The following is a 26,552-nucleotide window of genomic DNA, read 5'->3' on the forward strand; positions in this document are numbered from 1 at the left end:
CTGATTGGGAACGGAGAGTTTAAAAGCATTTGAGTGTGACCTGTAAAATGAAAGTGTAATCCCAGCAAAATGCACAAGGCCTTAATAAATGTGGTTTTTCAAAGCTATATGGTAGCTAAATAGAAGAATCCTGGATTCAAGTCCTGCTTCTGCTTCTTCCATAGAAAGAGAGCAAGGTAGAGTGGATAGAAGACTGATCTTGGAGCCAAGATGATCTAGTTCAGATCTGAACCTCAAACAATTACTATTTTTTTGATCCTGAGTCTTCCCCTCTCTGACCCTAACCTTCCTCATCTGTGAAATAGGGGTCATAATAATACCAATCTCACTGGGTTCTTTTAAGGCTAAAATAAGATATATATGTTATATATAATACACATATACATATATATGTCAGTTGTCAGTAGGTGCAGATATCTTCTTATTCATATTCATTTGGTAAAAGTCATTTGTCTGATTTTCCTTTTATAATCTTTTCTTAAATGCCTTAAAATTAAGTTGCTTTTTTGTCTATAGTTCCAGGTCCCACCATTCTCCTAATTTCTGTCTCCTGAAAGCCACTGACATTACTTTATATTGTATATTGGATGCAAAGTTGGTAGAGTCGAAATAAGTTGGTTATATTATTGTCATGAATAAAAACTGAATGCTTTAGTCAAACACACTATATGTATGTGTATATTATTTATGATATATATTATATAAAATATATATTATAAATAGGCTATATTGATATATATTTATAATATTATTATTAAAATAATCTCTCTGCACATACCCCACACACCCCCACATGTATTACTTTGCAAACTTTAAAATATTATACAAATGTAGCCTATTATCAAAATTACTTTGTGGCTATAGTCTCCTTTCTGGAAGAATGAATATAATAATAATGATTGACATAATTGGTTTAACATTTACCCACACTATCTCCTTTTGTTTTACAATAGCCCTGTCAGTATAATAGGTATTAAAGGCATTTTTATTCTCATTTTAGAGAAAGGGAAACTGAGACTCAGAGTATCAAATGGAATTAAAACTGAATGTTCTTTATACAATACCAGAAACTTATCTATAAGGCTTCTTTCTGATCCTATGATTCTACGTCTCAGTTCTTTTAGGTAGTTGTTCAGTAGTGTCTGATCCTTCAAGATTCTATTTAGGATTTTCTTGTCAAAAATATTGGAGTAGTTTGCCATTTCCTTCTTTGACTCATTTTGCAGATGAGGAAACTGAGACAAACAGGGTTAAGTGACTTGCCCAGGGTCATACTGATAGTGTTTAAGGCTAGATTTGAACTCAGAAATGTGAATCTTCTTGATTCCATATCCAGTGCTCTATCCATTGTCCTACCTAGCTGCCCTAATTCCTTTGTATATTTCTCAGAACATGTGTTTGTTTTGTTTGTGTTTTCCCTAGTATTTAAAATTTTTAAAAAAGTATTTGTAAACACCCTAAATGTATCAGCCAGGACGAGAAAATTTCCACCAGAGCTTTTAAGACCTTTAGGCTTTTGTGACCTTCTTTGCTCCATTGATCTATATCAGGGGTCGGTAACCTTTTTGGCTGTGAGAGCCATAAACGCCACATTTTTTAAAATGTAATTTCGTGAGAGCCGTACAGTGCTCACAGTGCTGCTCCTGTAACAGTGCCTGAAAAAAATTGACTTTATGGCTCCTACAGAAAGAGCCATATCTGGCCCTCAAAAGAGCCAGATACGGCTCCAGAGCCATCCGTTGCCGACCCCTGATCTATGCCCTAAGAGAGAGAATGTCACAGTCTATGGTGTTTGGATGAGCCACAGAACATGGTTACCACCAAATTATAGGTTGCTGAGCTAATCAGTTACTAAGAGGAGTTTATAGCAGAACTTTCCAAGGCATGACTAAAATTCCCCAGCAATAAAAAGAAGCCAGATTTTCAGTCATTACTTTTGGATTATAACTCTTCTCTAATTCTCACAGAGGAAGACAGGTACTTCCTCAAATAAAGTGATGGCTAGTCTCTCCAGCTTTGGGTATCTGTGGTTTCATTTTGAATTCTGCCAAGAGTCTTCTTTTTAATGAGTCCAACAGCACTTTGAATTGACTTTTCCAATGGGGACCTTCCATTTCTGCAGGCTGGAAAATGTCAACTGGATGGAAGTAGATTTGTTTTTCCCATTTTGCTCCAAATCTATAATTTTTTTTGGTGTAGGGCACTCATTTATTAAAATAGCCATTAATTCAGCACATAGTTACTATGTGCCAGACCCTCGCTAGCCATCAAGGATACAAAGATAAATAGGTAATGCCCCTTGTTTTCTGGGAGATTTCGTCCATTCTTTGGCGGGGGGGGGATATATTATTGAAGAAGAAAATTTTTGAAACCCATACAAAGTAAATACAAATAATTTGGAGCAGGAGGGAAATAACAAATAGGAAAATAAGAAACTAAATGAATACTCATTACAGTCAGTCACTCTAATAGAAAGAACTGACTCTTCTGGAATTATTGATAAATAAATATTTACTAAGCATATACCATGTGCTAGGCACTGAACTAAGCTTTAGAGCTATAAATAAAGCAAAATGAAACATAATCCTTGCCTTAAAAGAGCTTCCATTCCAAAGGGGAAGTAACAGACAAAAGATAGCTGAGAAGGGGGAAAAGAAGAGCAGTATTATGTACATGGGGAAAATGGAAAAATCTAGAAAAATAAGGTAAGTAGGAAAGTAAGAGATGGCTGGCTTTGATACTCTGCTAAAATGAAGGCTCTGGGGGGGCTCTCTATTCTCCAATCAGAGAGAGGAGCCCCAAGAGCAGAGCAAACTGATGAATTCCAGAGCTGAAGGGTTCAGGGCACGATGGATAAGTCCAGAGGGGTGGAGAAGGACTGATGAATGAAGTTAGGTGAAATTTGAGCTGAGCCTTGAAGAGATCACAGAAGGAAAAAATGGGAAGGAAGACCATTCCAGATATGAGAAACAGCTCATGCAAAAGCATCAAGGCATCAGGTGAAATTTCATATATGGGGAACAGACATTAGATCAATTTGTCTGGACTAGTAAATGCATGATGGAGAGTAATGGGAAGTCATACTAAAAATGAAGTTAGCTTCAGATTGGCCTTCCCTGCTCTTAGCTATTGATGAGACCACCCCACTCCCCAGCCTCCAAAAAATTAGTGCTTTCTGAAAATTAAATAGAGAAGGTCCAGGAGGATCTAAGTTCATGATCACTTTGGGTCTAAAGAGAAGGCTAGTTTATCACTTGTCAGGGATGTTGTAAATTGGGATTTTGCCTACCACATAGTAGACATATCAATAAACATTTATTGATTGATTAATGATTGAGGATCCAGATTTCAGGTAAGAGATTGAGTTAATGACTCTAGTTTTTTTGAATTTTTTTTGTTATTGTTGCTATTGCTGTTGATTCATTTTTCAGTCATAGCTGACTTTATGACCCCATTGAGGTGGTTTTCTATTTCCTTCTCCAGCTCAAATTAAAAATGAGGACACTGAGGCAAGCAGGTTAAGTGACTTGCCCCAGCTAGTAGGTGTCTGAGGCCAGATTTCAAATTCTAGGTGAGTTTTGAGCTGAGGCACTGAGAAACAGAGGATACTTTTATATGTGCTGTTTCCCATGTCTGAAATACCCTCTTTTCTAATGTTTGTCTTCTGACCTCCCTCGATCCCTTAAAGCAGTGATTCCCAAACTTTTTTGGCCTACCGCCCCCTTTCTAGAAAATATATTACTCAGTCCCTTGGAAATTAATTTTTTTTTAATTTTAATAGCAATTAATAGGAAAGATAAATGCACCTGTGGCCATCACTGCCCCCCTGGATCACTGTAGCACCCGCCAGGGGTGGTAACACCCACTTTGGGAATCACTGCCTTAAAGGTTCAGCTCAAATTCTGTGAAATGGTTGAAGAAGGATCTGAACCCAAGTCTGACTCCATGTCTTATGCTTTACCTCCGAACCACATGGTTTCTTCTCAGTTATTTGTTACCTGAAAAGACTCTGAAAACCTTTTGTTCAAGAGTTTAGAATTGTCTCTTCTAGAAGAGTTGCTAATACACAATGAAAATAATTTGATTGTTGTTCAACCTTCCATTCTGTCAGAGAGATTCAGGAGAAAGGCAATGGCTTTTGGCAAAGAGGAGGGGACTGATAAAAGAAAAGCAATATATTCCAAGGACCAGACAACAAATCCCAGAGCTCTTGTCCAAACAGGCTGTACTTGTTTCTGTCTCTGACTTAGCTTCAACAAGTGTTCAGAAGTCCCACTCCTTGGTGGGAAAAGCTACATTTGTGTACCTCAGGCTGCAGAGGAGGGTGTTTCATTGTGCAAGATGAAATCATATGCTCAGGTTAGCCAAGCAGTCATCTTACATTTTTTTTTGTCATGCCTGATGTGCTTCCAAAACAGGCTTCTTTTCTTAGCCTGGAAGAGTAGCAAACCTGATGCAAATTCCGATAAAATCTGTCATAGGAAAGTTAGGTGACAGAGTTGATTATATCAGTTTGGATGAAATCTACTGGAATTGTATCGTTTGAAAGAGAAGTGTGGATTTATCAGACCCATAGGTGGTGGCTGAGATGTTCTTTTTTGTGCTCAGGAGCTTTAATGAATTCTCCTATGGTTTAATGATAACAGACTACCTGGAACACACACTTCCTTGATGCCTTATGCTGAAAACATAGCAAAGGGGTCCTTGATACTTACAGGGTGAGGGTCTCCCTAGAGAGAAGAAGAAGAATGTCTTTGCTTCCTTCTCCCCATCTACTTGATTTTTCTAATTGATCCTCCTATGTGCAAAACACTTGAAGCATCATGGGGAATATAAAGGTAGTTATGATGTGGCCCCTGCCCTCATAGAGTTTATATTCTAAAATATTGTTTGCACTATTATTCAGGTAGCCATGGGCAGAGCAGGAGAAAAGAATAGCCTGGGAAGAAAGGTTTCTTCCATTTCCACTGAGGCAGATGGTGGCCTAATTGATAGATTGCTAGACATGGAATCAGGAAGATCTTATTTAAATCCGGTCACAGATTGTAGCAGAGTGGCCCTGGATAAGCCATTTAACCCTGTTTTCCCAGTTTTCTCCTCTGTAAAATGAGCTGGAGAAGGAAATGGCAAACGTCTCCAGTATCTTGCCAAGAAAACCCTAAATGGGGTGATAAAGAGTCAGACACGATTGAAACAAGTGAACAACAACAACAATAACAGCCAGTTAGCATTTATTAAACCTGGGCACTGTGCTATGAAGTAGGCTTGAAGCATCCGTAAAATAGGGGTAATAATTGCACTTGCCACATAGGGTATTTGTGAGGATCAAATGAATTAATTAACTTATATAAGTCTCATTTCAAACCTTAAAATGCCAAATAAGTGCTAGCAGCTATTCACCATCATCACCACCATCATCATTATCCCTTAAATTGCAAATAGACAAATTATAAACCCAAAGATCAAGTTGGGTCTAGGCCAGGGCTTTTTTTCATGGTGGAAATCCCAGGAGCTGACACAGGTGAGGAAAACTGATAGCAAGAGCAGAATGGTCAATACTGGATCAGAGCTGGGTATGTCAAAAGAGCCAGTCATTCTGACTTGGCCCATTTCCCTATTGTTTTTTTTTTCTTTCTGGCAGCTGTTTGCATTTATATTTTCACCCTACATTGTTTGTTGGCAGGGTCCCAGGATGGATCCAAGGTGCTTGTCCTTGATTCAGTTGTATGTTAGGACTGGGTTGAAACTCTAAGAGTCTGGTAGGAAACTGTCACATTTGTAAATAATTTTGATATAAAATATATCATGCCATGTTTATAGGAGATGTAAGAAAAAAAAGTGATATTAATGTTCAGATGAGAGGTAACTCCCTATTAACTCAAGCAATGGGAGATAGTTGCCTATTATTTTGAGAATGGCTAAGTTTATGATGGTAATGGATTTATGAAAAATTTTCCATAGTTACATGATTCATGTTTTTTCCCTCCTTTTTTCCCTTCCATCTCCCATAGCCAATGCACAATTCCACTGGGTTTTACATACGTCATTGATCAACACCTATTTCCACATTATTGATATTTGCATTAGGGTGATCATTTAGAGCAGTGATTTCCAAAGTGGGTGCTACCACCCCCTTGTGGGTGCTGCAGAAATCCAGGGGAGCAGTGATGGCCACACTTTTTTTTGTATTACATTCTATTCTGAGTTCAATAAATAGTTTTGTAATTTCCAGGGTGCTAAGTAATATTTTTTCTGGAAAGGAGGCAGTAGGCCAAAAGAGTTTGGGAACCACTGATTTAGAGTCTACATCCCCAATCATATCCCCATCAACCCATGTGATCAAGCAGTTGTTTTTCTTCTGTGTTTCTGCTCCCACAGTTCTTTCTCATAATCCCTCAGAATTGTCCTGGATCATTGCATTGCTGCTAGCAGAGAAGTCCATTACAATTGATTGTGCCATGGTGTATCTGTCTCTGTGTATAAGAATCTCTTGGTTCTGTTCCTTTCACTCTGAATCAATTCCTGGAGGTCTTTCCAGTTCACATGGAATTCCTCCAGTTTATTATTCCTTTGAGCACAATAGTATTCCATCACCAGCATATACCACAATTTGTTCAGTCATTCCCCAATTGAAGGGCATCCCTTCGTTTTCCAATTTTTTGCCACCACAAAGAGTGTGGCTATAAATGTTTTTGTACAAGTCCTTTTCTCTATTATATGATTGTAATGGAAATACTATTGTGCTATAAGAAATAACAAGCAGGAAGAGTTCAGAAAAACCTAATAAGACTTACATAAACTGAAACAGAGTGAAACAAACAGAACCAGAATATTGTATAAAGTGACAGGAATATTGTACAATGAACAATTATGAATAACGTAGTTATTCTCAGCAATTCAATTGTCCAAAATAATCCCAAAGGACTCATGATAAAAAAAATGGCATCTACTTCCAGAGAAAGAACTGATGGAATCTGAATCCAGGCCAAAGCAAACTTTTTTTCACTTTTCTTTCTTAATTTTTGTTTTGAGTTTCCTTCAACAAAAGTTTAAATATAGAATTTTTTACATGATCATTCATGTAAAATTGATATGATTGTTTTCTATCTCAGCTGTGGTGGGGGAAGGAGGGAAGAGGAGCATTTGGGACTCAAAATTATTTTTTAAATTTTGGACACTTTTTACAGGTAATTGTGGGGAAATGATTTTTAAAATTTTTTTTTAAAAAAGGAATGGGAGATAGGTAAGGGAAGGAGATTGATGTTAGAAGAAAGGATTTAATAGTCAGGACCATGGAAATGGTATACTTTCTGTCCCATCACATTATACTGCTCATAGGGTCAGTTTACTTTGCACACTCAAAAACACTCTAAATTTGTTGTTGTTGTTATTGCTTTGAACATTAGTCTATGAAAGACATTTAAAATGGACAAATAAGAATCTAAGATACACAACCTAATTCTCCATTTTTGTTATGCTTAGTAATATTATAGTATGTATATGCTTGAAATTAAGAAAAAAATTCTTGAAAAAATGTTCTCGTACCCAAAACTTTTGTCCCTTTAAGATAATTAGTTTTGTACTAATTTTTGATGTTTTAGAGAAATCTAGCAGTTCCCTTATGGAAGCTGATTATGAAGCCTAAGGCAGGTATTAAAGGTTATAAACAAAAGGTAATAAGAGGAATTGGATTTTAAAGCATGTTCCCTTCTTCCCCAGAGGTCCTCCGTGCTTTAAATGTAGATCTATAAACATGTAATAGGTTCTCACATTAAATACTGATTATAAATGGGAGAGAAAAAAGAAACTTAAAAAAAAGAAGCCCTAAGTATTTCCAATAAACAGATCATAGCCTTATCTTATTTCATTCATCCCTTGGATATTCAAGCCTCCCGTGCCTGACCTTTTCTCCATGAGGTGAGTATTTATATCTTGGACATAAATAACTAAAACTGAAGAATGGGAATAAGACAGGGCAGAGATAGTACCTTTCTCCATTACGTACCTACATGAGTGGCCAGATTAGGCTTTTTAAAAGCCTACTTTGATTATATCCATTTCCTACTTTAAAAGTCTTTTTTTTATCAGTCCTTATTTCCTACACATGAAGGTAAAATTCCTTTCCTGGAATTAAATAAATTCAACTCAACAAAAAGTTTTTAAGTCCCTACCATGTATCAATATCTATTATCATATCAATTACAAAGATAAAAACGATACACCCTGCGCCTCCAGGATGGCATAATCTAATAAGGACCCAACCTTATTAGGTAAATAGATGCAATGTAAAATGTAATAAGGGCAAGTGTGATCTAGTTAGTGTTCTAGTTCTCTTCCTTTGAGGAAGAGAAATACTTGCCAATGAGAGACTTAGTTAAGACTTCACAGGGGCACGGGCACATGAATTAGCCTTAAAAGAACCAAAGGAATAGAAATGCCTTTCTATTACTCTATGTGCGAATTAATTTTCAGTTCTTTGGAGGCCCCTCTGTTTCATGTTTCCCAACCACATTACATAAATAGATGACTTGAAAATAACTCTTATGAATGGTGTGAAGGAGATGCAGTCTCCATCACTAGGGAGACTATTCAAATCAAGGATCTCATAGATCTCAGTGAATAGAAGTGCCTTTCTACTGCCTTGTGTGTGATACTAATTTTTTTTTAATTCTCTGTATTTCATGTCTCACAACCACAGAGTATTAGTAGAAGAGCTGGAAATGGATATAGTATGATAATGAATGGCATGGAAGTGTTGCAGTCTCCATCACTGGAGAGACTTTTAATCAAGGGGCTCATGGATCCCAATGAGCATTTTGAGTGTTTAAAGTTCTAGGAATAGGGAATAACCTGAGAAAATGCAAGGAGTTGGGAAAGGGCATAATGAACTCAAGGAAAAGATGATCATCCATTTTGGGGTATAGGGACTGATGTAAAATATAGTTGGAAAGGTAGGAAGGAACTAGCTTTTGTTGGCCTTGAAATGCCAGACTGAAATATTTCTTTTTTATAGCATAGGAAAAAGGTGGCTAGTGAAAATTAGTTTTAATAATGTAATTAAATATGAACATTAGGAAAATTATTTTTCTAGTCATATGAAGGATAAATTAGAGAAAGGAGTCTAGATACTAAGAGAACTGTTAAGGGACTCTTAAACTTAACAACTCTGATCAGTGCAATGACCAAGTATGATTCCAGAGGATTAATGATGAAGTCTGTTGCACACCTCCTAACAGACAAATGATGGTCTCAAAATGTAGAATGAAACACACATTTTTGGATATGGCAAATGTGGGAGACTTATTTTTCTTTACTACACATGTTCATTGGAAGGGTTTTCCTTTTCTGATTTGGGGATAAATAAAAGGTAACCAAGAGATAGGGATGAGGTAACCAAAAAAGGAAGAAAGAAAAGAGAATAATTAATTATTTTTTTAAATAGAAAAAACAGAAGTATAGCATAAAAAATACAGAAAGGCAGGACAACTTTGAGATTTACAGAATGAATTTATTATATACGTTAAAAGAAACCCAACCTTTAAATAATAGATTCTCAAATTCATCTATAATCTATTTTGTGTTAAAAGGACACTGTTTTTATTCTCTTAAAAATAATTTATTTTTGAACAATATTGTTATCATAGTCAAGGTCTTATGGGGGAACTCTTTTGGGGAACTTAAATATTAGTAGGTTTAGAGAAAGGGGAGAAGGAGGACCAACAGGACAAGGCAACTGTCTGGGAATAACATACTGGGAAACCACAAACCCCTCCAAAGAACAAGGAATGGGAGATTATGGATTGGCATTTGAGACCAACTGCCACCACAGTTCCACCTAGCCTGGGAGTCTGTGAAACTAGCAAGTGAGTAGCCTGGGACCAAATATTTATAATGATAGGTTTGATACTGACTATAGGGTTAGAAATGATGGGAGAGGTCACACTTAACCTAAACACTGAGTATCAAATTCCGGGTTAAAAGTTGAAGATCTGGGAAATCCCTAGACTACTCTAAATAGGCAGCTGAGACACAAGTGACAAATGGGATCTCACAGATGTGATCTGATGTAGTCCAAGTATACTCCAAGAGCACAGGAACCAGCTAAATAACTCTTCAGAGGAAATCAAGGAGATTGGCTTTGCTTGTCCACCAAGCAAGTCAGAAATCTCAACCTCTACTCCTTGATCCTGGCAGTTGTAAGGTTCCAGGTATTGCTTTGAGATACCCCAAATTCACAGGTCTCTCAGGTCAATGGCTTCTCAAAACCCTTCAAAAAATCCAACTGCCTTTTGAGAGATTTCACTGTGTTCCAGTTGGAATCTCAGCTCCTGCCTGTCTCTCTAAGCTTCAAAAATACTTCACACCTATTTCCCTCTTACAAAGGAAAGAGATGATGAGAGCCTACATTAGCTGTGAGTAGAGAGAAGAAAATGGATTATGTAAGACTATGGAGATAAAGTTGGCAAGACTTGGCAACTTTATATTCTGACCCTAATTTACCTTTTCAGGGTGATCAAATACTATCATATTTGAACCTTTCCTTCCAGAAAGAAATGAGGACTATATACTATAAATGAATTTATATTCTACAGCATTTGAAGGTTTGCTCACCAAATGCCTCTCAATTGTCTTTTCAATGATATTCATTTTTAATTCTACTAGCGTTGGTATATAGCTGTTGTCATATAGATATATGAAGACTTGAAACCCAAGGATGATCAAAGACCTGAGAATGAAGATGTGACAGAGGGCAATAGAGAAATGCATGTTGGGAAGTAGGCATAAATATAAATCAAATAAGAAACTTTGATGGAAAGCTATCAAGGATATTATCAGAGAAACGTGTACTCTAAAATGAAGAAAGGTGGGGGATAAAAGTTAAGCTCTAGCACTGTTTGCCAAGAACCCCAAAATGCAGCCACAAAGAGTTTGGCATAACTGAAAAAAATGACTGAACAACTAATTTTCTTTCAGTCTCATACAGCTACACTTCTAAGTCATACTCTCATCATCTCTCATTTGTTGAACTGGTCATACTCCATTCCTGGAACACTCCCTCTTCTCTCCTCAGTCTTAAAATCTGTGGCTTCAGGAGGCATAGTGAAGATGGCAGGGTAGAAGCATGGAAAGCTTGAACCCACTCTAAGAATCCTTTTCAACCAACCATAAAACAATCCTTAACAATGAACACTGGAGTAATAGAACCACAAAGGAATGGAGTGAAGCAACTTTCTTGCAGAAAACAACTTGGAAGGTAGGCACAGAGGACCTACTTCTTGTCACTTAGATGACAAGGGAAAACAACCGATAGTCAGGCTGCATAGCCAGCAACAAGGTTGCATCAAGAAGTACTGGAAATCAAAGGAATAATGAACTGGAGGAATTCCATGTGAACTGGAATGACCTCCAGAAATTGATATAGAGTGAAAGGAACAGAACCAGGAGAACATTATACACAGAGACTATACACTGTGATACTATCGAGTATAATGGACTTCTAGCAGCAATGCAATGGTCCAGAACAATTCTGAGGGACTTATGAGAAAGAATGCTATCCACATCCAGAGAAAGAAATGTGGGTGTAGAAACACAGAAGAAAAACAACTGCTTGAACACATGGGTTGATGGTAATATGATTGGGGATGTAGACTCTAAATGATCACCCTAGTGCAACTATCTATAATATGGAAATACTTGATCAATGACACATGAAAAACACAGTAGAATTGTGCATTGGCTACAGGAAGGGGTATGGAGGGGGAAGGGAAAGAACATGAATCATATAAACATGGAAAATATTCTAAAAAATAAATAAAATAAAATAAAATAAAATAGGAAAAAAGAAGTACTGGCATAAGCCAAGAGTTAAGCCCTGCCTATACACAAAACTTACTGCTCTAGGTTCTGAACCTGCTTCCAAATTAACTTTGAGGCCTCAAGACCTTGACTAAGCCAATAGAGAACCACATGCCTGCCCCTTTAAAGTCCTGGAACAAGCCTACAATGAGTCCCCAAGCCCCAGTTCAGGGCAGTTTGCAGTGCACCTGGGTGATATAGGACCAGAATGAGACTCTGAGCCCCTGCTCAAGCCTGCAGTGAGGTTCCAAACCCCAGTGCAACCCTAGAACAAGGTAGTTCATGATACACCTGTTTGATTAAGCCCAGAATAAGGCACCAAGCTCCTACCTAGGCTTGAGGTGAAGCCATATGCCCCAGCACAAGGTAGCTCACAGTACTCCAAACCCTGCAAGCCACCAGCAGTCCCTGGAGGAGACTAAATCAACAGTTAGAGGTGGCTTTCAGAGCCCCTAGACCATGGACCATCACACAATCTTAGAAGAACTGAAACTTGCAGAAACTCAGAAATAGAGTTGAGTACCAGTAAGGAAAAACTGAAGTTTAAGAGAGTTCCCTCTCTATCCTGAGAATAAAGCCCACTTTTAAGATAAAAGTAAAAGTAAAATAAAAAAAAGTAAAATAAAAGAAAAGTAAAATAAAAAAGTAAAAAAAAATAGGCTGAGAAAGTGAGCAAACAGCAAAAAAAGAAAGAAACCCTAATCATATAAATTATTATGGAGATAAAGAAGAGGAAGGCCCAGGCACAGAGATCAAAGCAGCTACATGCAATACTCCTAAGAAAAATTAGAATTGGTCTCAGCCTCTGGAAGAGCTTAAAAAAAGAATTAAAAAATCAAATAAGAGTGGCAGAAGAAAAATGGGGAAGAGAAATGAAAATAATTCAAGGAGAAAATAACAACTTAAAAAAGCAGAATTGGCTAAATGAAAAAAGAGACACAAAAATCCAAAGAAGAAAAGAATTTCTTAAAAAAACAGAATTGGTCAAATTGGAAAACAAGGTTCAAAAGTTCACAGAAGCAAATAATTCTTTGGGGCAACAGGGTGGCTCAGTAGATTGAAAGCCAGGCCTAGAGATGGGAGGTCATAGATTTAAATCTAGTCTTCCTCACTGTGTGACCCTGGGTAAGTCATTTAACCCCATTGCCTCACCCTTACCACTCTTCCACCTTGGAATCAATATGTGATATTGATTATAAGATGGAAGGTAAAGGTTTTGAATGAATGAATGAATGAAAATAATTCCTTAAAAGTTAGAATTGGGCAAATAGAAGTTAATGAATTTGTGAGAAATCAAGAAAAATAAACAAAATAAAAAGAATAAAAAATAGGAGAAATTTGAAATATCTCATTAAAAAAATTACTTGGAAAAGAGATCTAGGAGACACAATCTAAGAATAATTGGACTATCTGAAAGACATGACAAAAAAAGCCTACAAATCATATTACAAGAAATTATCAAAGAACACTCCCCTGATATTTATGAATGAAGGTAAAATAGAAATTGAAAGAATCCACCAATTACCTCCTGAAATAAATCCTCAAATGACAACTCCCAAGAATATTATAGCCAAATCCAAGCACTCCCGGGACAAAGAGAAAATACTGCAAACAGCCAGAAAGAAGCAATTCAAATATCATGGAGCCACAATCAGGATCACACAGGACTTAGCAGCTTCTACATCAGTGGTTCCCAAACTTTTTTGGCCTACTGCCCCCTTTCCAGAAAAAATATTACTTAGCCCCCTGGAAATTAATTTTTTTAAAATTTTAATAGCAATTAATAGGAAAGATAAATGCACCTGTGGCCATCACCGCCCCCCCCCCCGGCTCACTGCAGCACCCACCAGGGGGCAGTAGCACCCACTTTAGGAATCAGTGTTCTACATTAAAAGATCAGAAGGCTGGAATATGATATTCCAGAAGGCAAAGGAACTTGGTTTACAACCCAGAATCACCCAGGCAGCAAAACTGAGTATATTCTTTCAGGGGGGAAATGGTAACTTAATAAAATAGAACATTTCCAAGAATTCTTGATGAAGAGAATAGACCCAAATGGAAAATTCCATGCTTGATTACAAGACTCAAAGAATTATACAAAGGTAAACAAGAATGAGAAAACTCAAGAGATTCTGTAAAGCCATTATGTTTATATTTCCTCATGGACAGATATTTGCAACTCTTAAAATGTTTATCATTGTCATAGCAGTTAGAAGTAATATATATAGACAGAAGGTACATGAGTAATCTGATGATGTGATATTAAAAAAATCAAGAGATGAAAAGGGATTTCACTGAGAGAAAAAGGAAGGGAGAGATAGAGCAGGGCAAATTACATCTCCTAAAAAGGTACAAAGAAACCCCTATTATAGTGGTAGGGAGGTTGAGAGTGGAAATAGGCAGTGCTTAAACTTTAGTCTCATTGGAATTGACTCAGAGAGAAAATAATGACCATATTCATTTGGGTATACTATATTATCTTGTGCTTAGAGAAGTAGGAAGGGAAATAAATGAGGGAGGGAGCAATAGAAAAGAGGTAAAAGTAGAAGGTAATTAAAAACAAAACACTTGTGAGGAGGGACAGAGTGAAGGGAGTGAGAAAGAGCAGAGTCAAATGGGAAAAATAAGATGGCGTCATAACTGTGAATGTGGATGGGATGAACTTTTCCATAAAAAAAGTGCATAGCAGAGTGGATTTAAAAACAGAATCCTATGATAAGTTGTTTACAAGAACCACATTTGAGGCAAGGAGACACAGAGTAAAGGAAAGGTACTAGAGTAGAATCCATTGTGCTTTGGCTAAAGTGAAAAAAAGCAGGAGTAGTAAATATGATCTTAGACAAAGTGAATGCAAAAATAGTTCTAATAAAAAGAGATAAGGAAGGAAATTTATTAAAAATACTATAGACAATGACATAATATCAATACTAAACATATTGTATTTGGCTGAAATGAAAAAAAGCAGGAGTAGTAAATATGATCTTAGACAAAGTGAATGCAAAAATAGTTCTAATAAAAAGAGATAAGGAAGGAAATTTATTAAAGATACTATAGACAATGACATAATATCAATACTAAACATATGTGCACTAAATCATTTAATCTCCAAATTTTAAAGGAGAAATTAAATGAGCTTTAGGAGGAAATAGATAGTAAAACTATTCTAGAAAAAAATAAACAAGAAAGAAGTAAGGGAAGTAAATAAAATTTTAGAAAATTAGGTTTAATATATCTCTGGTGAAAAATGAATGTGGATAAAAAGGAACACATCTTCTTTTCAGCAGTTCATGGTACCTACACAAAAACTGACCATGTAGTAGGGCTTAAATACTTCACAACCATGTGCAAAAAGTGTAAGTAATAAATGTATACTTTTCATATCATAATGGAATAAAAGTATAATCAGTAAGTATCCATGGAAAAATAAATTTAAAATGAACTCAAAATAAAATATTATAATTCTAAAAAAAGAGTGGATCAAAGAAAACATAATAGAAACAATCAATAATTTCATTAAAGGGAATGACAATGAGGAGACAACATATCAAAATTTATGAGATACAGCCAAAGCAGTATTTAGGGGAAAATTTACATCTCTAAATACTTTCTTCAATAAAATAGAGAAAAAGCAGATCATTGAATTGGGCATGCAACAAGAACAACAATAACAACAAAAAAAACCCTAAAATTTTTGTCTTCCTTCAAGACTCTCAGTTCAAACCCCATCTTTTGTAGGAATCCTTTTCCAGTTCTAAAGCTGTTAATGCTTTCTCTTATAAGTTTGCCTCCCATTGACCTTTATGTTTCTTGTATGTCTATTTTGTGAATATGTTGTCTCTTCCATGAGAATGCAAGCTCCTTGAAGGCAGGACTGTGATGTTTTCTTTGAATTCTCAAAGCTGGTGTCTGACACATGAGGGCTTAATAAATATTAATTGAATGATGATTAATTAGGGCCTCAGAAAACAGAAACAGTCCAGAATTGGCCTCATATTGGAATCTTTTGCTATCTGGGAAAATTTACCAGAGCTTATACTGTACTGGCAGAGTGCTCAAGAATCTACATACCATGAGGAGGCATCAAAAAAGGGCTTAAATGAGGGAATAATAGCTCACACTTATATAGTGCTTGTTGACTGTTTTGTATACTTAAAAAGGACCAAAATGACATCTCTGGTGATGTCTTTTGACTCATGTATAAATTGGATTTAAGTGAGACAAAGTGGCACAAAATCAAGAACCTTAACCTCTTTTCCAGAGTCATCAAGGTGCTGTGACAGAACCAAAATCAAGACAACTGGTGATAACTTGAGGTGCAGTGAATGATCTTGGCTTCTTCAGTGTCTAACTCTAACCAATCTCTGAGCACTTCACAGTACCTTCTTCAGCCACCCTTATAACCACTGGAAAAAATTGCTCTCATCTGCCTCTTCCAATAGGAGAAGTCCTTACATTCCTGGGGTAGATACCCCCTAAAAAGCTGACAAGTTTGTGACACATCAGTTATCTTTAGCCTGTCTGTTGAGATGATTTACTGAGACGTGGTTGGTGTGCATTGTACAGTTTCTTGGAGCCACATGTGAGAGTTGGGTGAAAGTTGTATACCAAAGGAGAATGGCAGCCCTGAAAAGGACTCAGCAAACCCTCACACCAGAGCTGTTAGTCTTTCCTAAACACTTGGTCCACTACTAGAATGCTATATTGTGCTATAAAGTCTACAAAGAACTTTTCTCAATTCTTCATTGCAGTCATTGATATTGCAAACACTACCCTCAAGTTCTAAATAAAGAGAGATGAAATAGTTTCACTAGGGTCACAGGGCCACTAAAAGGAAAGTTCAGATACTACTCAGTTGATAGGTGGGTATATTCAGTAGGAAAGACAAGTTCTCAATTGTTGTTTTTTCCCCCTTTGTTTGCAGAGACCTTATGAAATCCATTCTGCCACACCAATTGATGAGATCCTCAACATGTTCAAAGTAGAACGGGTTCACTACTCCTCCACATGGTGCAAAGGAATGGTGGCATTATTAAAAAAGGTAAGAGAGGGGAGACTCAGAAGGGCCCAAGGCAAGGCTCAACTTTTGAAAGCTTCAAGTTCCAGAATAACTTTGTTAGGCTGATAAACTGGAAGACCCTAGTCAACTCTATTCCCTGCTCTACTGACTAATCTTTAAGTTGGCCAACTTTGAATGAATATATTTTTTTAAATATTAAGTAAATTTGTTAAAATTAATTAATTTATAAAGTTAAATGTATTTAGGTAGTACTTAAGATTAAGTATTAAGAAAAATTATTCATTACTATTATACTCAAAGTCTTCTATCAGGTAGGATACAAAAACAAATGAAAAATGAGTCCTACCTTCAAGGACCTTCTATTATAGAGGGCAGGTGGGATATAACTTATAATCAAATAAGCATATACATGCTGTTTTGAGAGATCAAGATGGTCCTGACAAGTAAGAGGTTCAAGAAAGTTATTGAAAGAAGCTAGGGAATTCTAAAGAACTTAGGCAAGACATAGGGTTCAGTTCCTACAGATGCAGTGAGGTAGGCTATAGATTGTGAGCTTTGGGGGACAGTAATGTATTAAGTTGGCATGGAAAGAGTAGGTAAAGAGGAATAATGTACAAGGGCCCTGGAAAAGTAGATTTGCATCAGATGAAGAACGACATAAAATATCAAGCTGAGGAATTTGTATTTTTTCATTGAAGAAATAGGAGTACTAGAAGGTTTTTGAGCAGGGGAATAACATGGTCAGGCTTATACTCTAGAAGATTACTTTGTCAGTCATGGAAAGGGATATATATANACATGCTGTTTTGAGAGATCAAGATGGTCCTGACAAGTAAGAGGTTCAAGAAAGTTATTGAAAGAAGCTAGGGAATTCTAAAGAACTTAGGCAAGACATAGGGTTCAGTTCCTACAGATGCAGTGAGGTAGGCTATAGATTGTGAGCTTTGGGGGACAGTAATGTATTAAGTTGGCATGGAAAGAGTAGGTAAAGAGGAATAATGTACAAGGGCCCTGGAAAAGTAGATTTGCATCAGATGAAGAACGACATAAAATATCAAGCTGAGGAATTTGTATTTTTTCATTGAAGAAATAGGAGTACTAGAAGGTTTTTGAGCAGGGGAATAACATGGTCAGGCTTATACTCTAGAAGATTACTTTGTCAGTCATGGAAAGATATATATATATATATATATATATATATATATATATATATATATGTATATATATATATATATGTGTGTGTGTGTGTGTGTGTGTGTGTGTGTATGTGTGTGTACTTATGTATACATATATATGTCTACAAGCTGAGGATCTAATGAGGAGACAATTGTCAAGAGAAGAGGTAATAAGGTTCTGAATGAGCGTGGTGGCTTCGCATAAACAGAAAGGGATTAGTAACTGATGTAATGTAGAAATAAATTCAATAAGACTTGAGAACTGATTGGATATGGGGTGAATTGAAAGAGAGGGGAAAGTCAAGGAAAACTGTAGGTTTCCAACTGAGGTGAATGGGTGGGGATGGTGATATTATCCCCAGGAAAAGAGAAGGAGGAGGTGTAGGTTTGAGGGAAGATAACAAACTCTGTTTTGGGCAGGTGGAGTTTCAGACATACAAAGGACCTCCAGTGGGGATGTCCTACCTGCTATTGGTAAGAAAGGACTAGAGGACAGGAGAGAGACTAGAGCATTATATTGTTCTTGGAATCATTTGCATAGGGATAACTATTCAAGCCACAGAAGTTGATTAGGTCACTAAGAAAGGAAAAAAGGGGACCCAGAAGAGAGATTTAAGCTATACCCACAGTCCATTAATAAATATTTATTAAATGCCAGGAATTATGCTAACCTATGAAGATACACTTCCCTTCCCTACCCCACCCCCAAAATAGCCCCTGCTCTCAAATAGCTCCCAGGCAAATGAGGGAGACAATATGCAAGCAATTATGTACCAAGAAGCTATATATAGGATAAATGAGAGATTATCAACAGGGGGATAACACTAGCATTGAGGGAGATCAGGAGATGCTTTTCATAGGTGGCATTTTAGATGCAATTCAAAGGTGGGGGGAAGCTTTATTAGTGATGGAGAAAAGGAGAAAGAATGCCTTTGATCCCTTCTCATCTATTCAATTTATTTATTAATTTCCTCCTTTGTGCAAAACACTTGAATCATCATGGGAAATATGAAAGTAGGTTTGATTTGGCCCCGGCCCCCATAGTTTATTCTTTAAAAACTTATTGCTTGTTCTATTATCCTCTTATTAGAGGTATAATTCTTTTGTAAATTTCAAAGCCATGGGGAAAACAAAATCCTTTAGAAATTTTTACCATAAAAAAAGAAAAAAGGAAATTCTGTGGATATTTCTGTAAACAAACACAAAACCCAAGCCTTCAGTTCTAGATTTTTGATCTTCTTTTTAGATAGGAACCTACTTTCCCTTTTGGCCAAAGTAAGCAAAACTAGCCTACTTTTCTATAGAATTTTATGTTTTATATTTTACAAAGATTTTCCCCTTCAGTGTCTGAAGTAGATGATCACAAATATTGTTATTCATATTTTCTAGATTATAATATATACTAACCATCTCCTAATGAGTGCAGAACACACTTTGCTAGGAACTTGGGGAGATGCAAAGATCTTAGATAAGATGTGGTTCTTGTCTTGATGGAACTTACTTCCAATTTATTAGGAAAATGTAACAGATCTCTTGTCTTCACCTCTGAGGGTAAAACTCATAAAAGGATGGGAAGCAAGGAAAATTTCAGGAAGAAAGTAGCATGTAAGATGAACTTTAAAATATGGGTAAGAATTTAGAGTCAGACAGACACAATTGAAAATGACTAAACAACAATAAATTAAGGATAACTCACTTTTAGGGCACCTAGGTGGGCAGTGGATAGTGTCTGGAATCAAGAAGACTCATCTTGGTGAGTTCAAATCTAGCCTCAGACACATGCTAACTAGATGAACCTGGGTAAGCCATTTCATCCTGTTGACCTTAGTTGACTAATCTGTAAAATGAACTGAAGAAGGAAATGACAAACCACTCCAGTATTTTTGTCAATAAAATTCCAAGTGGTGTCATGGAGAGTTGGACATGCCTGAAATGATCAAACAACAAAATAATTTAGGAGACAAAACAGGTAACAGCATATATGCTTTTAAAAACAGGTAGAAAACTACAGAGAGGTGGGGGGCAGAGAAACCTAGTTTGTGAGGAGAGAAATTAATGTAAAAAAAGGGAGGAGAAAGGCAGGCTAATGGTAGACGGCGAGAGCTTTGAATTCCAGACAAAGGAGTAAGAGGCTATATAGGTGATAGAGAAAAACTGAAGAGTTTTTGGTTGTTTTGTTTAACAAGGTAGTTACGGGATACATGTGACTTATTTGTCATCACAGAGTTCTTAGTGACAATCAGGACTAAATCCTTTGAATCCAAGTCCAGGGCTCTCCCTTCTATACCATATCTGCTATTGGTGAAAAGGAATTGTTTCAAATATCTTGGAAAAAATAAGATGGTACTAGGTAATCTGTCTCTATGCTAGTTCCATTTTAGCTCTAAGTTTTCTTTTGATTTCTCTAAATTTTAGAATCATAGAATTTAGGGCTAAAAGAGATTAGCATAAAACTTGGATTTTACAAATGCAGGTACTGAAACATGAAGAGTTTTAGATAACTTTCCCAAGGTCACCCAGATAGGAAATGGCAGAACTAGGAAGTAAAAAGGGCAGCTAGGTGGTATAGTGGACAGAGTGCTGGACCTGGAATCAGGAAGCCCTGAGTTCAAATTTGAGTTCAGACATTTATTAGCATATGGACAAGGCATTTGAACTCCATTTGCCTCAATATCCTCCTTAGTAAAATGAGCTAGAGAAAGAAATGATAAACTACTCCAGTATCTTTGCCAAGAAAACCCTAAATGGGATCATGGAGACTTGGACACAACTGGAAGTTACTGAACGACAACAAAGGATGTTAACACTGTTTTTGTGACTCAGTTTTGGCTTGCTCATAAAATTATACTGCTTAATATATCGGATATCAAAGTTGAGCTCTTTTAGACAAAAGTTATGAATTTTTCCACAATATATTTTAAGTTAGTTATAAATCAAGATACAAGCTGCCAACCTTTAATGAATCTCTTAAGTTTTTTCCAGTTTTCGGGTAGACAAAATTGCAGAACAAAAGAAACCATAAGAATAATAATAATGCAAAGGAGATTATTATGTTGTCTGCTCTCAGTGTCCTCCATGTCACCATTCAGACACATTCCTTTTGAAGAAGAGAGGAAAAAAATACTAGGAGAGGAATTACATCTTGTTCTTTTAATCTCTCTGTCACAGAAGGCTGATTCTCCATTACAATTTTCTCTTTTCTCAGGTAAAGATGAAATCTCAAATCACTGTCTCAAACAGTATGATGAGCCACATCGCTTATCAGAAACTACCTAAACCTCCTCTTGGCTTCTCTTTCCTGTTAATGAAGCAAGGCTTGTGGCTCTGGGATCACTTTTGACTGTTCTTCTTCCTCACCTTGTATTTCTAAATCCTATATTATTGACCTTGGCAGTATCTCTTTCATTTGTTGCCACTTCTTCACTATTCCAACAAAACCAGGGAGAAGGACTGGAGCTGTAATTTCATTCAAGATGAGAAAATTCCCTTTACCAATACAATAAACTGACAATTTTTCTTTTTGCTGTCTTTAAAAAAAACTATTTTTTTAGTTACCTTTAGAAATAATTTTTGACAATTGCTTTCTGACATTTTAGAATTCAGATTTTTCTCCCTCTTTCCCCACCAGGAGCAAATAGTCTAATATAGGTTATACCCATTATTTCATGTAATACATATTTCCACATTGTTAATGTCATGAGAAAAGATGCATATCACAGATATAATAAAAATCTCATGAAGGAAATAAAATGGAAGTTAGCATGCTATTATTTTCACTCAGACTCCAATGGGTTGTAGGTAACGTTTTCCTCATGAGTACCTTCTGGTTATCTTGGATATTTGCTTTACTGATAACAGTTTAATACTTCATAGCTGATTATGGTATAATATTTCTGTTACTGTATAAATTGTTCTTCTGGTTCTGCTCCCTTCACTTTGCATCAGTCCATATAAGTCTTTCCAGGTTTTTCTGACCTCTTCCTGAGATGACAACTTTTCTGAAACTTATAGATTTTGAGAATTAATTAGAGCACTTAGAGGTTAAGTAACTTGCCCAGGATCCCAGAACCAGTATTCCTTTAAAAATATATTTTATTATCATTCAAAACACGCTTTCATATTGGTCATTGTTATAATAACACACTCATACATATCCAAAATTCCAAAGAAAGTCCAAAAAAATACACTGATGTGAAAGATGACTCCCAATAGTTCTTCCTCTGGAAGTGGATAGCATTCCCCATCATAAGTCTTTCATGATCATCCCAGATCATTGCATTGCCGAGATTGGCAAAGTTTTCACAGATAATCATTGTACAATATTACTGTTATTGTGTACAAAGTTCCCCCAGTTCTTCTTGTTTCTCCCTGCCTCCGTTTCTGAAGATCTTTCCAGCTTTTTCTGAAATCATCTTTTTTATCATTTCTTATAGCACAATAATATTCCATCACTAACATGTACCACAATTTGTTCAGCCATTCCCCAATTGATAGACATCCCCTCAATTTCCAATTCTTTGCCACTACAAAAAGAGCTGCCATAAATATTTTTGTACAAGTAGGTCCTTTCACCTTTTTTATTACCAGAACCAGTATTCCTCAGATATGAGATTGGAACTTAGGTTTTGCTGGTTCAGGAACCATCTCTTTCAGTCATTTTTTATTCCTGTCTGATTCTGTGTAACCTCTTTTTAGGGTTATTCTTGGCAAAGATACTAGAGTGGTTGCCATTTCCTTTAGTTCATTTGAAAGATGAAGAAAATGAGGCAAATAAGGTTAAGTGACTTGCCCAGGATCACACCGCTGGAAAGTATCTGAATTTGGAAGATGAGTCTACCTGAGTCCAGGTCCAGCACTCTATCCATCATTCCACTGCCAAATATGCCATGTTGCTTCAGTGTCTCCAGTGACACAACTTTAAATATTCGTCTTACTTCTGACTCTTACAGACTCTCTGACCATGTGAAAATTACTTGATCATAATAGCACAGATTACCCTTCCTCAGAAATAATTTCTCTGACCATTTTGTAACATTATCTCAGTGACACTACATTCAACTCAGATTCAGGAAAACCAAGTTCTGACACTTAATGGCTATTACACCCAAGAGCAAGTCACTTAACCATACAATCTCAGAATCTAAAATATAGAGATAGAAGGAATCTTAGAGACATCAAGTTCAATTCCCTTATTTTACAGGTGAGGAAATTGAGGCACAGTGGGGCCAAGTGACTTGTTCAGGGTTAAATATCCGAAGCAGGATTCAAAACCAGGTCCTTCTCTCTTTAAATCTAGAGCTCTACCTGCTATGTGATGGATGCTATCTTTCTGAACTTCAGCTAGATAATAGAGTGGTTAGAGAATTGAAGCTGAAAAAAGTCAGGAAGATTTGAGTTTTGATATGGCTTCAGATTCTAATAACAGCGTGACCTAGTGGAAGCCACTTAAAATCTATTTTACAAGGGTAGCTGGGTAGCTCAATGGGATTGAGCACCAGGAGTTGGGGGGAATCTGAGTTCAAATTTGGCCTCAGATATTTCCTAGCTGTATATGACCCTGGGCAAGTCACTTAACCCTTGATTGCCTGGTTCTTGATACTCTTTGGTCTGAAAATTAATACTAAGATAGAAGGTAAAGGTTTAAAACATACAATAAACACTGATTACCTGAGTTTTCTAAAAAATGGAGGCTGAAATAGTACTTATCTCTCAGGATTGTGAGGATCAAATGAGATATATTTGTAAAGCATTTTGCAAACATTAAAGCACTCTACAAATGCTAGCTATTATTATTTGTTCACACATAAAAAGAGGATATTAATAGCTATGATGATTACTTTGGTGTTGTGAGTCTATGATGAATTATAAACATATGTTACTTTGAAAAATTTAAGGTCTTTTTTATGGAGACAAAGATATAGGCTTGAACTGTGGTTTCATAATTATAGTGAACTCCTAGTGAGGAAATTCCCCCCACCAATGTAGTGTGGCATCTCTTTTTGCATTTTAAAAAGTTACTTGGGACAATGATTTGTTAAGTGACTTGGCCAAGGTGATATGGTAAGTGTGTGTGTCACAGGCAACTAGACCTTCCAACTTAAAAACTGACTATCTACTTTGCCATATTGACTCTGGTAGTAATGATAGTGGTGGCGATGGAGAAGGAGGGCAAAGTGGTATACTATTTGACTTGGAGATCTCATCAGCTTCCATGGTTTTGATTATTATCTCTATTCTAATGATTTCCAGATCTATTTGTTTAGCCCTAACCACTCCTAACATCCAGATTCACACCTCCAACTGCCTGTTAGACATCTCAGACTGGATGTCCCATCGCCTTGTTCCTCACAAAAGGAACCCCACATCTCATTTCTGGGTATTTTCATTGGTTGTTCCCCATGCAGAGAAAATTCTCTCCTCATCTCCATTTCCTAGTTTCCTTCATGTCCCAACTAAAATCCTACATTGTACAGGAAGCCTCGCCTAATTTGATTTAATTCTAGTGCCTTTCCTCCCTTGATTACCTCCAATTTGTCCTGTATATATCTTCTTTTTATATAGTTGCATGCATGTTGTTTCCCTGATTAAACTGTGGGATTCTTGAGAACAGGGATCATCTTTGGCTTTACTTTGTATTCCCAGCACTTGCCACAGTGCCTGGCACATAGACTTATGTGTGTATTAATTGACTGATTTGCTTTATAACTTTCATTGGATTGATCTTATTTCCTGTTGATCCAAGGAGAAATTTCTCAGAATATGTGGGTCATCTCGGAGAAAAGGAGCTACATTGATGCAAAGCAATAATATTTTGCTATATTTATCTCTCTAGACCCTTAAACTGCAGGATCCTCATCCGACTTTTTTTATTTGAAAATTTTTATTTAATTAATTTATAATATTTTTCCATGGTTATATGATTCATGATCTTTTCTTCCCCTCCTCCCACTTCCTCCCATAACCAATGAGCAATTCTACTGGGTTTTACATGTGTCATTGTTCAAGACCTATTTCCATATTATTAATATTTGCATTAGGGTGATCATTTAGTCTACATCCCCAATCATATCGCCATCTACCCATGTGATCAAGCAGTTGTTTTTCTTCTCATCCGACTATTGAACTTGTTAAACATGTGAAATGAGGGAAATCTTTTCTTCTTCTCTTTTGAAATCACAGCTTCTCACAAAAGACCCTGAGAGCCGTCTTTCCAGTCTTGTAGATATTCAGAGTTCTCCATACTTAGCCGATATGAACTGGGATGCTGTGCTGGAGAAGGCAATGACGCCTGGTTTTGTTCCAAATGTGAGTTGATATTCTACTGGATCCCTTATTCCAAATATCCTTCCATTGCTCTCACATAAGAATCAGCCTACTATGTGGTTTGCTCCTCCCTACAGTTTTCTAGACATTTATAATCATCCTGTCACAAAGCTAGGCAGGACCTCAAAGATCACCTAATCCAACCAGTAACTGAAGAAGTAAAGCTGCCTCTTTAGCATACCTGGCAAATAATCACCCAGCCACTGCAAGAAGACATCCAGTGACAGAAAACTCATCCCATCTAAGGCAGACAACTGCCCTGAGCCAGGTCCAATTATTAGGAAATTCTTTATATTTATATGAAATGTGTCTCTGTGTACTTTTTACCCATTATCCTTGTCATGCCTTCAGGGCTTATAAACTCAAGCCTGTGTCTTGCACATGATGAACTTTCAAATATTTAAAGATTGTGTTTGAATCCAACTTGAAATGTACAATAAGAAGCAAAGTAAAATCATGGATAATGAACTGGCTTTGGAGTCAGGAAGATTTGGTTTCAAAAAGCTGCCTTTGACACAGCCCAGCTTGTGTGACTCTAGGCAAGCTGCATTACCCCTCAGTGCCTCCAAGCAACTGTCTAAGATGTCTTTAAATGAAAGAATAGCAATGGATCTTCCTGGGTAGAGGGAATTTTCTCAACAAGAGTTCCAGAAAAGGAAAGGAGAGAAGAAAAGAGAAGGAAAGTAAAAGGGAGGGAGGGAAAAAGAAAAAAGAAAAAGGGAATTGAGGAAAAGGGTGAAAAGGGTGAAAAGGGTGAAAAGGGAAAGAGAAAAGGGAAAAAGACAAAGGCAAGGCAAGCAATGTCAGAAAAGAAAAAAAACAAAAGGAAGATATTACAACTGGTGATACTTCTCTGTAGCGATCCTCATGTGGCATGGTTTCAAACACCTCAGATACTTTAGTAGTTGGATGACCTTGGGTAAATCATGTAACCCTCTTCTCCTCAGTTTCTTTATCTGTAATATGAGCTAGAGAAGAAATTGGCAAACCATCCCAATATATTTTCCAAGCACACCACAAAAAGAATTGTGAAGAGTTGAACACAACTGAAAAATGACTAAACAACCAAAAAGTGGGTAATGCTCCATCTTGTCAATGCCTTTCCTATAATCTGGCACATAAGGCTGAGCACAATAGTCCAGATATGAGTAAGGACCTCTTGTGCCATTTAATCTAATCTA

General features: G+C 36.7%; 1 protein-coding gene across 1 annotated transcript in view; it reads left to right on the forward strand.

The window, feature by feature from the left end:
* Positions 1–26,552, forward strand: part of STK32B (serine/threonine kinase 32B) — a 320,859-nt gene that overhangs the window by 259,332 nt on the left and 34,975 nt on the right. The window contains exons 7-8 of the mRNA XM_044680894.1: positions 16,778–16,894; positions 25,228–25,353. Of these exons, the coding sequence (XP_044536829.1) occupies positions 16,778–16,894; positions 25,228–25,353 (243 nt within the window). The remainder of the gene's footprint in view (positions 1–16,777; positions 16,895–25,227; positions 25,354–26,552) is intronic.

This window comes from Gracilinanus agilis, chromosome 6 (genome assembly GCF_016433145.1).
Source record: "Gracilinanus agilis isolate LMUSP501 chromosome 6, AgileGrace, whole genome shotgun sequence".
NCBI classification, from domain to species: Eukaryota; Metazoa; Chordata; class Mammalia; order Didelphimorphia; family Didelphidae; genus Gracilinanus; species Gracilinanus agilis.